Here is a 12,267-nt window from a genome sequence, read left to right as displayed (position 1 = left end):
GCCTACCTGAGCATTGTTTCTGACCATGTCCATCCCTTTATGGCCACCATACTTCCAGCAGGATAATGCACCATGTCACATGCACCAAGCTTGAATCATTTCAAATTGGTTTCTTGAACATGACAATGAGTTCACTGTTACCCCTTTTCCACCAAAGCGTTTTGAGAGCCGGTTCGGAGCCGGTGCCTGCGCGCGAACCAGTTCTTTGTGTTTCGACAGCCAAAGAACCGGTTCTCGGCCAGGAAAACTGGTTCCAAAGCGGCACCAACTCTTTGCTGGACTAGAACCAGAGAACCGTTCTTTTACCACGTCATGCTTACGTCGGGGGCTGGGGGCGGGTTTAGATGTGTCCTAAACATCTTTTCTGACCACAAAGCCAGGAGAAACATTTGCAGAAACACGATGTAGTCCGCCATTGTAATTGTTATGCTTGAAGTTGGCGCAAGCGTTTCTAGCTTTTTTTTAAAATGTTTTATTGAAAACATTATGTAAGCAAAGAAGAAAACAGTCACAAAATAGAACAAATAAACGGAGAGAAAAAAAAGACAAGACAGGTGTACATAACTAATCAGAAAAGATTACATATCAAAGGAAAAGAATAAAAGACTTACATATTTCAATTGTTTTTAAAGCCTTCTTGGTTCACGAGTTAGAGATAATCCCAAAGTAATGTTGTACTTGCAAGCGTTTCTAGCTGAGACGTAAAGCGACGTACACAGTGACGTAACGACGTCGTTCGCTGGGCGCTCTAGAAGTGGAAAAACAAACAGGTTCTGAGGAGGTTCGCAAGTTGAACCAACTCCGAACCAACTTTGAACCAGCACCAGTTCCGAACCCGTTCTTTTTTGGTGGAAAAGGGGTATGTATGAAAATGGCCCCCACAGTCACCAGATCTCAAGGCGAAAGGGGGTCAAACACAGTATTAGTATGGTGTTCCTAATAATCCTTTAGGTGAGTGTATATATATGGAGGGGGCGCATCCCACAAATAGACAATTTAGTGACAATTTTTATGACCCAACTGACTTTTTTCACATTAAATAATATTATTGTAATGTTATTGTTTTTTTTACAGAAATATATATATTTTTATATATATAAATATATATACACATATTTATATTTATATATTTTTCAATGGAAGAATTAAGAGAGAGAGTGATGGATTACAGTGTATCAAGGTATATAACCAAATAGTCCTAAACAAATTAATGTCAAAATTAGGATATATTACAGTATTTTACAATCGCTAGAATACATTTCTCAGTGCTTAGGTTTCTTTTTCAAACTTTTCACACAGTGATCACGAATATGCATGAATACATTCCTCACAGGTTGTTCCTACAGGCCAGTTTGCACGTTTACATACTCTCTTGTCAAAACTATAAGTTTAAAACCTAACATATTGCAAAATTTAATAAGACAGCAATTTGCTACATTTCTACAGTAATACAATTTTTAAATATATTCCAAATCTAAAAAATGAAATACCACATCAAAACATTTAGATCTCCACCAACACCAACTCAAGTACATGATGTAACATATACTGCAGTGAATTAGAAAAAATAGTCTAAACTGTCATTCTTGTTTTATAAAGAAGCCTTACAAAAGCAAACATCCTATAATGTTAGTGCTTTCATGTAATTGTTTTATGAGTGAAAAACATGAGTTTGTTGGGTGACAACCCTTGAAACTGTTATGTATGGGCTGATTTGAGACATGCATTGTTAGCAGGGCTGCAGACAGACAGATGAAGATCAGGATAAAGTTCAAATGCAGGGTTTAATAATAATCCAACAGGCAAAATAACAGAAGGTTGTAGCAACACATTGACTAACGCTAACTCAAACGAGTCTGGACAAACACTGATTGAAAGTGAGTAATGAACAGCTGTGATGAAGATTAGTGTCCATGGAAACTGATCGGTGGTGGGAAACTCAAACAAAGGAACACATGTGACTGATGAATACAAACTAAAAGTCCATGAAAAGGAAACTAAGAACCAACACAACTGATATTTCGTAACATGTATGAAGTGTTTTGGTAGTTGTAGTTTGTTTTAAATGTGAAATTAACTGCTGTATAGTTGAAAGTTGGTTACTCTACTGTGTGTAGAGTTTTGAAAAAGTGACCTAGTATTGAGAAATACCTTCTTGAGATTGTAAAAACAAATTAAAATAAAACTGTAACATACAGTATATTGCGATTGTAAAAAAAATTAAATATAACTGTAACACACAGTATATTAATATTAAAATAAGACGGCCTACGGACTAATTCATTTTCATTTTATAACCTGGAACACAGTGAAGCAAAGAAATGAACACGAGCAAACAGGAAACCATTACAATCAACAACTGACAAAGCAACAAGAGAAACACAAGGGCTATTTGATGTGTTCACGCCATGCCGTAATTTCGAGATGACAAAACGTGACATACTACTCGGAGCTGTTCAAATCCTCAGACAGGGATTTATGCATTTCTATGGTAACACTATTAATACCTAAATGAATCTGCAGCAATCAGGTAGTACTGAGGTCAGTTTGTACAAGAAGGAGCTCTCAGAATATTCCCAGCTTACAAGTTATTATGAGCTCTACGAGGACGTGAACGCTTTTCACAAATTGAAATTTTGAATTAAGGGAACTACGACATGGCGTGAACACACTTATATGTACACAGGGCCTAAAAAGCTTAACAAGATAATGATATAAGACAGACCTGGTGGAGACAATCCTTTGGAAAACAACACGGAAACTACAAAAGGACTACAAAGATGGCAGACAGAACAGGAAACATTAAGTATAACAAATGTTCAGGGACAAACACAGAGAACATATGACAGCTATCAGTTAATAAATACCAACAAAAATAATCCCATTCATCCTTGTAGTAGAAGAGATATACCTCTTAAAATAATTTCTAATGCTTTTTGGCTTTAAAAGTTTATATTGTTAATTAAATGTAATAATTCTGGAGATGTAATATGTAAAACTACTGTTAAAAAGTTTGGGGTCAGTACGATTTTTTTTAAGGAAGAAATGAAACATTTATCAAAAGTGATAATAAAGACTTTTATGTTGTTACAAAAAAATCTATTTGAAATAAGTGCTTTTATACGTTCTATTCATCAAAGAATCCTGAAACAAATGTATCACCTTGGTGAGCTTCCTTTAAAAAATATTTAGAATGGTAGTGTATTTGTAAATAATGTACTTTAAAGTTTCTAGATCTCTACCCCTGCTCAATCAATCTTCCAACTCTGTGAAAGGGCCTATATGTTCATTACATTTAACCCTCCCAATTCTAAAAATGTATTACTCTCTTGGTTCTAATTAATATTCTGTTATATCGATAAGTTCAAATGCACTCTGATCTATCCACTAATTCAGTTTTCCTTTCTCACCCTACTTCGGTCTCCCTGTTCCTCACTTAGACGTTCCTGAGTACCCGTAAAGGGGCGTGGGTCATAGGTCGCATGGTCAGTAAAGGGCTTCCTCTAGACATGACGATGGTTAGACGAGTTCGAGATCTGATTAACTGCCTCCTGCCTAGATCTCTGCTCAACTGGATTGGCGAGAGAAGCCTCAATCAGAGATTCGACCACAAGCTGTATGGACTACAGCCTGAGCACAGGTAAAGGGACAACATTTTGTTATCGTTGATGAATAAAGTAAAGCCCTGACAGTTTGTTTAAAAATTACATCATCATTCACTGTGACCTTTGCCTATATTGTGATTTTAGAATCCTTGACAAGCGTACTATTATCAACGATGACCTCCCAGGTCGCATTCTGGTAGGAGAACTGGTGATGAAACCAAATGTGCAGAAGTTCCAAGGCTCGACGCTTGTTTTTGATGATGGGACTGTTGAAGAGAAGATTGATGCAGTGATCTTATGCACAGGCTATGATTTTAAATTTCCTTTCCTCCCCACCTCCTTAAACTCTGGTGCTGATGGAGATCTGAAACTCTACAGAAGAATCTTTCCTCCATCTCTAGAGCATCCAACACTGGCCATCCTGGGCCTGCTGCAGACCAAAGGGCCGATCATGCCAGCTGTAGAACTGCAGGCTCGCTGGGCCACCAGGGTCATCGCAGGTACTGAGCAAACATAACAAGTCATGAAAAATTATTTTGACAGTTATAGGAGAAACACACAGTATATTAAATTCATAATAATTAATCATTTACATTTATTCATTTAGCTGACGCTTTTATCCAAAGCGACTTACAATTGCTATATTTCAGAGGTCGCATGCCTCTGGAGCAACTAGGGGTTAAGTGTCTTGCTCAGGGACACATTGGTGTCTCACAGTGGATTCGAACCCGGGTCTCTCTCACACATGTGTCTTATCCACTGCGCCATCACCACCCATCACCATTAATCATATTTATATATAGTATTGGGGAAAGTTACTTTTAAAAGTAATGCATTACAGTATTGCTTTACTCCCTTTAAAAAGTAACTAATTGCGTTACTTATTTACTAAGTAATGTTACATAACATTTGCGTTAATTTATCTCACCTGGGCTAGGCTTGCTTGTTTGTTTTTTAATTATATATATATATATATATATAATTTATTTATTTTTATTTATTTTTGGCAAATGTAAAAGCCCTTTGACACCAAAAGTGAAATGAATAAACCTCAAGCTGAAGGAAATGCAAGTTCCTGTACTGTAGCTCAAACAAACCTTTCAGCTGTGCTGCCATTCTTACTCCTGATTTCTCTCAACATGGGGACAGGTGAGGTGTTATTCATTAAATGAGGAAACAATGTAACTTGCATTACTTATTTGAAAAAGCAACTCAGATACTTTGCTGTAAATTCAAAATGAATGCGTTACTTTACTAGTTACTTGAAAAAAGTTACAAGTTAAAGGATTAGTTCACCTCAAAATGAAAATTTCCCACGATCATGCACAGTCCGTTGAAGCACTTCAAAGACCTTTGAAACTGCATTGATTTGGACTTCAAAACAGTGGTTGCCATTGAAGTCCATTATTCGAAGAAAAATCCAGAAATGTTTTTCTCAAAAAACGTAATTTCTCTTCTACTGAGGAAATAACGACATGGATATCTTGGATGGCATTGGGGTGAGTAAATTATTAGGAAATTTTCATTTTGAGGTGAACTACTTCTTTAAACTTGCATAACTTGTAATGCACCCCCAACAGAGTTTATGTATGATTATATTTATATATTTTTCATAATCATATAATAAATGTATTAATTACATAATAAATATTAATCTCAATCTCTAGACCAGTGGTTCCCAACCCTGTCAAACACTTTACAATAAAGTTCAATTTGTTATCATTAGTTAACATCAACTAAAACATTATTAATCCTAGTCAATGTTCATATCAACATATACTAATACATGTAATACTAAGCAGCAACAGATTTCGGTGGGGTGGACCTGGACGAATATGCGTCATCTGTTTCTGGCTATATCAGTAAATGTATTGATAATGTCACTACCACCAGGAAGATAAACATCTGTCCAAATAAGAAACCCAGGCTGAATGGAGAGGTGCTGTGTCATCTGAAGGCTAATCTCTACAATTAGCAATTAGCCTTTAGGAAAGTAGACGCACTTGCACTGAGAGTGGCGAGGAGGGAACTAGAGGTTGGGATCAAGAGGGCAAAGGCTAATACAGGGCCATTTTCCACCAACAACCTCCGGAGCATGTGGAAGAGCATCAAGAGCATCATGACGTGCATCACCCACTACAGCAGGAAAGATGTTTCACCTCACTTTCCCAGGCTGTGGTGCCAGTGTGTCTCAAGACATCTAATATCATCCCCGTGCCCAAAAGCTCAGCCATGACGTGCATGAATGACTACCGCCCAGTGGCTCACTCCGATAATCATGAAATGCTTTGAACGACTGGTTATGGCCCACATAAAGGATACCTTTGACATTAATGTGGACCCCCATCTGTATGCTTACAGGAAGAACTGGTCTGAATCGGATGCAGTTTCATCGATCACCCACTCTGCAATTGTCCCGCAGACTCTAGTCAATAAACTACTGCTGCTTGGATTTAAACCATTTCATCTTTACCTATTGTTGTGAACTATTTTCTTCTAAAGTTTAGGAACTCAGAAGCAAAGACCAGGAGACTTGGGGTTGTATCTTTCCCATTGCAACGTTCCCATTGCAATTTATACACATTTAGGGGCAGGGCTTAAAATTGTGATGAACAAAGCATGTAAATGAGCTGAGACATGAGAACAGAACGGGCAGGATTTCCCACACTGAGACAGAAACTCAAAGACAAAAGGTGTAACTCAGAGCTTTTAGATGCTAATCCAATCAGCATGATTAGATCAATAAAAGCCCAGCTGAACTTAGAGAAGTGACAAGAGGTTAATGTCCGACACCTTGGTTGCCTCAAAAATGGAAAAAACAGTGTGCAACTTTCTCAGTTAAAATACTATAGTATTGGAAGCTCAATTAAACATTTTAATATATTTGTAACACTACATTTCCCCCTTTGAGAGTTCTAATAACTCTCACATTATATGCAAATTTAAACACTTAAAAGTTAATTCTCGTAACTTGTGATCGTTACAGGCATATAAACTCATGCTCTGTGTTTGTTTCTACAATTGCATGCTGACACAGAAACAAAACATGCAATTAGGGTCCGTGAAGTTCCTATGGATAATAGTCTTTTCTGGTTGGAACTGTAATTTTTCTCGTGAGAGGCGCGATTCATTTGTTGAATGAAACACTTGATACTGTGGACGCATAGATAGTACGCCAGTAGAACAAACAACAACATAATTGCTATTTCCTTTATCCACAGCCAGGGTCTACCAATCAAGTTTCCGAACCATGTAAAATTATCTTCAGTCATCTGGTGTCATTTTGCTGAAAGATCAAGAATGTCTTGTTGGATTTTGTTCAAGTTCTCTTTTGGGTCTATTAAACCGGTGCAGCACTCAGGTCCGATGATGGTGCAGGCTCCTCCTTGCGTTGCTAGAATGTAATCCAAGGCCACTCAGTTATGTAAGATCATTATCTTGTGCGAAGCGAGAGTGTCCGTGATGTTACCCAGGGCCAAAGCCGTATCATTGGCCAATTTCTGTACAGAATTCGATAAGCTTCTGACTTGATCAAGGACCTGCAGGACACCATAAGGCGGGATTAATGCACCAAGAGTTCTTGACCACCATGTTTGTGCACAAGTGAGTCCTGGAATGTAGCCATCTGCGTGTGACATGCAAATGTTCTTTCTAGAAACTTGACATATTCATCAGCTCTAAGAATATGTTGTTTCTGATGTCCACACTTTATGCGATGTCCATGATTGTTGCTGGTACCACAATCTTGATCCTGTTGATGGATGACTGAAGGTTTCATATGTGAGTCTCTGCGTTGTGTATTTTTTTCTTTTTCTTTCGTGATAGTTGGTTCGGCAGTGGGTCTAGTCTTTTCTTGAGGTTTTCTTGTGGCTTCATACGCAGATGACGAGGTCGGTGCGTATCGGTCCCGGGACAGTCATCAGTGGCATCTGCACAGAGTAAGAAAGAAAACAAAAGACAGGAGAGCAGTATTTGTTCAAACACTAGGGTTGTAAACTTTTTCTAAGTCTGCTATTGTTGTTCCATCTTTCCCTATTTCTTTAACCTTTGACACCTAAAGAACAGTGAGGTAAGGATGGACTAGGATAGGGAAGGCCTATGAGGAAATCTTCACCCCAGGGTTAACCTCCGAAGCCTGTTGCGTTCGGTTCTTCCCGGGGCTCCTCACTTGTTCCGTGTCCTATATCCTATCCCTGTAGGTGGGGGAACAACTTTTACAGTGTGACAGGTTTTCCTTCCCTGACACAATACTGCAGCTACTGTAATTAACATCACTTGATGTGGTCCATGCCATTTAGGCTCTAATGGCTTGCAATATTCTAGACACTTCCTTGACTACCTGTCCTGGGAAGTGTGAACCTTGATCTGCGTAACACAATCGTGAGTCATTTCTCCTTCATCCTCTAACACAACTTCAGTCATTTTAGACATCAAACATGAGAATTGGTGAGGGTACTGTGAGGGTAGTTAACCAATTTCCCCAACGGGAGGAGGTGACAAAAGTGACTTTTGCTTGATTCATTTTTAGTCACTACATGAGGGCATTTCAAGTTTACAGCCTAACCTAAACTCATTACTGTGAAAGGGCCTGTGCTGTAGCATAACATTTAAGGCTGTGAGTTTACTTAACCAGTGTTCCCCAAAGGAAAGGGTGAGACCGTCACTTTCCTTTTGTTCTATTAAACAAAAATCAGTCTTTCATCTCTGTTGTAAGTTACTGGGTAAATTAAGCACTCACAGCCCAAATGGTTAACACATCAACAAGCTGCCCAACGAATTTAATGACGAGGGGACGGGCTGCTTCAGAGTAGCAAGCAAACTGAGTAGGAGCTAAAAAGTAAATTATATCCGGGTCACGGCACCATCTGTTGTAACCCTTCTACTTCTTAAGTGTAGAAAAACTCAGAAGCGAAAACCAGGAGACTTGGGGGTATATTTTAAGCAGGATTCTTGATTTGCTGTAGTCTGCTTTGTCCAAAATCTTAACCAAGTCAAGTCTAAGGGAAACATTCCCTTGCAATTTATACACATTTAGGGGCAGGGCTTAACATTGTGATGAACAAAGCATGTAAATGAGCTGAGACATGAGAACAGAACGGGCAGGATTCCCCGCACCGAGACAGAAACTCAAAGACAAAAGGTGTAACTCAGAGCCTTTAGATGCTAATCCAATCAGCATGATTAGATCAACAAAAGCCCAGCTGAACTTTGAGAAGTGACAAGAGGTTAATGTCCGACACCTTGGTTGCCTCAGAAATGCCCAAAAAAAACAAATTTTAATAAATTTGCAACACTACACTATCATCCTTAACACCGGCTCCCCCTAGGGATGTGTCCTGAGCCCCATGCTGTACACACTATTAACATGTGACTGCTCGGCTAAATATCCGGGCAATCATATTGTGAAGTTTGCTGATGACACAGTTGTGATGGGATTGATATCCCACAATGATGAGTCCTTATACAGACAGGAGGTGAAAGAACTTGTGGACTGGTGTAGATTAAACAGCCTCATTAATGTGGGGAAGAGGGAGGAAATGGTCGTTGACTTTAGGACTAGATGTTTCACCCCCTCTCCACTCTTCTTTGGAGGAGCAGCTGTGGAAATTGGGGTACACATTTCCAATGGTTTCATGAGGCTTGACACAGCCAGCATTATAAAAAAGGCCCATCAACACCTATTTTCTTAAGAGGTTGAAGCAGGCTGGTCTCCTCACTCCAACTCTATTTGCATTTTACCGGTGTGTGGTGGAGAGTATACTCACCTTTTCTATCACTGCCTGGTACAGGAACTGTTCTGCTGCTGACAAGAAGGCATTGCAGAGGGTGGTCAAATCTGCTAAAAAATAACTCATAGCAGCCTCCATTGAGGACATCAGCAGGTGCAAAAGCAGAGCATCCTGTATTATGGAGGATCCCATCCACCCAGCAAACGCACAGTTCAACCCCCTCCTAACCTCAGGCAGGAGGCTAAGAAGCATTAAAGCCAGAACAACAAGGCTCAAATGCAGCTTCTTTCCAGAGGATGTAAGACTCATAAACTCCCTCCCTTAATGACTGATCTCTCCTTATATTTATACTTCTTATCTCATTATGCTGTGCTGCTTTATCTGTTGCTCTGGATTAATAAGATAATATGATGGACTGCGTGCTTAGTTATTTGTTATTGTTTTTAAAATGTTTAAATTTATTACATTAAATTATTTTTAACTTATTGTATGTATATTTGTATATTATTTATTATCAATATGCTGCTGGACCTGAGTACATATTTAGTTGAAATATAAACCTTTGAAAATATGAAAGTTTTGTTATTATTTAATGGACCTGAGCAAACATCACCTAACAATGAACAGTTGACTAGTCAACAAATATTAATTAGTATACTGTAAAAAATGTATTGCTGATTGTTTGTTAATTAACTAATGGGACCTTATTGTAAAGTGATACCAATAAATCTGTATATCTGTCACGGTGGGCTGCTGAGGGCTGGAAACAGGAGTGGACGAAGGCCTGGAGAAGGCAGGTAGAATATCATGAGAAAAAGAGCTTGGCAGAGGGGTGATAGGTCCAGAGGGAAGGATGATGATTCATGGTGGAGCTGATGGAGGGAGGAGCCAAGGAGGCTGAAGGGTAGAAGGTTTCAGGGCGATGGCGGACAGAGGCGGAACCGATGAGGGATACTGGACCATGATGGAGCAGAGGGTTCAGAGGGACACGGGGAAGCCATTGGCTTGGGCGACTGAGGTGTAGACGGGGACACAGAAGGGCGCAGTGGAGACAGAGGGACTGAGGACCAAGGAGGAGCAGAAGGAATTGAGGAGTCCGATGGAGCCGGGGAGATGAAGGGACGAGGCGAAGCCAGAGAAGTGCAGTCCAGAGGTGATGGAAGGTCGACGAGCGATCAAGGCGAATCCGGGGGGACGAGGGACCATTGTGGAATTGGTGAACTGATGGATCACTGCGGAGATGAAGGAGGTAGTAGCCAAGGGTGAGCCAGTGGATTGATGGGCCGATGTGGAATCCTGGACGCAGTGGCTGGAGTTGGATCCCAGGGATCCACTGTCCAAGATGGTGCTGAGGACTGGAAGCCCCCCAGTGAGCCCACCATTCCACTGGCGTGTAGAGGGCGTGTGATGGGGCTGACAGGAGGCAAAGGAGATGATGATGACGGCTGGATGATGAGAGGCGGCGGGAGAGGGAGGTTGGGTGGGAATTCCGGAACAGACTCAGGAACAGATATAGGCTCAGGAACAGATACTGGCTTGGGGACAGAGTCAGGTCTGGGAACAGGAACAGTTCTTGGGGCAGGAACATGTCTAGGAACATGAACAGTTCTTGGGTCAGGAACAGGTCTAGGAACATGAACAGTTCTTGGGGGAGGAACATTTCTAGGGACAGGAACAGGTCTTGGGACAGGAACAGGCTCTGACATGGAAAAATTCCATGCTCATGCTTGAGCAATGGCGGGCTGGTCCGATCTTCTGTCACGGTGGGTTGCAGGAAGGCAGACGGAGATGAGGATATATTTACAAATTGAAGGTTTATTAGAAATTAAACCCAGGACGGCAGAACAGGTAGAAACACTAAATACAAAAGAGATCAGACAAAGACTGACTGAACTGACGGAACTAAATACAAACACAGATGACACTGATGATGATGATGATGATGATGATTAACTAAACCTAGATGATAAGGATGAACTGATAATGACAAAGACGACATGTGACGTGATGACAGGCAGACAAGTCCAATGAAAACAAACTAAACAGAACACAACTGTGACAATATCATTTTTTTTTATTATTATAAAAGCACAAGTTTCCAAGACATCCAAGTTTAACCTGACCTTCTTCTATGATTTAATCATTTATATATGAATTTTTTTTTTTTACATTTTTCATGTATGAATTCTCCTACTGTTCTTCAAGGACTAAACCATCTTCCTCCAGCCGATAAAATGGATAAAATAATTGAGAAGGGCATAAAAGCAAATTTAAAGAGGTAATTTTTTATTTACCTTGATGGTAATTCCAAATAGGTTTGGGTTTGACAATTAATCTATGCTTGTTTTGAACTCTGCTATCTCTCTACAGTTACTCCTGTCCTAAGCTGGCTGCCCTTCAAGTGGACTATATCCCTTACCTAGACACAATAGCAAAGGAAGTAGGCGTCTGTCCCAACATTGCCTGGCTGCTCCTGAGGGACCCTGCTGTGGGTCTGAGGGCTTTCTTTGGCCCCTGTACTCCTTACCAGTTTCGGCTAAGCGGACCAGGGTATTGGAGAGGTGCCCGTCAGGCTATTCTTACCCAATGGGAACGTGTGGCCAAACCCATGAAGACACGGCCCATTCCAGAACCTTCATCCTTCAGTTTGTTCTTTTGGCTGGGCCTGTCAGGAGGGGCTGCAGTGATTTTTGCCATTATGGCAAAGCAAAAGAAGATCCCACTCTTCCTGAGAAACCCATCTGTTTCTTGTATCCCATAGAAAATCCATAGAAAAAATTAGATTTGTGGGTAGCTCTGTTTTGAATTTGCACTTTAACCTTATTATTCCTTTATCTAATTCTTGGAATTCATTATCATTTATATACATGTTATATTTTAAATCCTTTAATCTGTAAAGGGAATCAAATTAAACATTACCATTGTGGTCTAAT

General features: G+C 40.0%; 1 protein-coding gene across 1 annotated transcript in view; it reads left to right on the top strand.

Annotated features, from left to right (window-relative positions):
- Positions 1-12,267, top strand: part of LOC143729299 (flavin-containing monooxygenase 5-like) — a 16,950-nt gene extending 4,683 nt beyond the window's left edge. The window contains exons 5-8 of the mRNA XM_077220487.1: positions 3,441-3,640; positions 3,750-4,105; positions 11,540-11,612; positions 11,705-12,267. Coding sequence (XP_077076602.1) covers positions 3,441-3,640; positions 3,750-4,105; positions 11,540-11,612; positions 11,705-12,095 — 1,020 coding nt within the window. The 3' untranslated portion in view covers positions 12,096-12,267. The remainder of the gene's footprint in view (positions 1-3,440; positions 3,641-3,749; positions 4,106-11,539; positions 11,613-11,704) is intronic.

The sequence above is a fragment of the Siphateles boraxobius genome, unplaced genomic scaffold, assembly GCF_051911475.1.
Source record: "Siphateles boraxobius isolate OS27281-9 unplaced genomic scaffold, OSU_SipBor_1 8, whole genome shotgun sequence".
Lineage (NCBI taxonomy): Eukaryota > Metazoa > Chordata > Actinopteri > Cypriniformes > Leuciscidae > Siphateles > Siphateles boraxobius.
The sequence above is the reverse complement of the archived record's forward strand: the minus strand, read 5'-3'. Positions and strand labels throughout refer to the sequence as shown.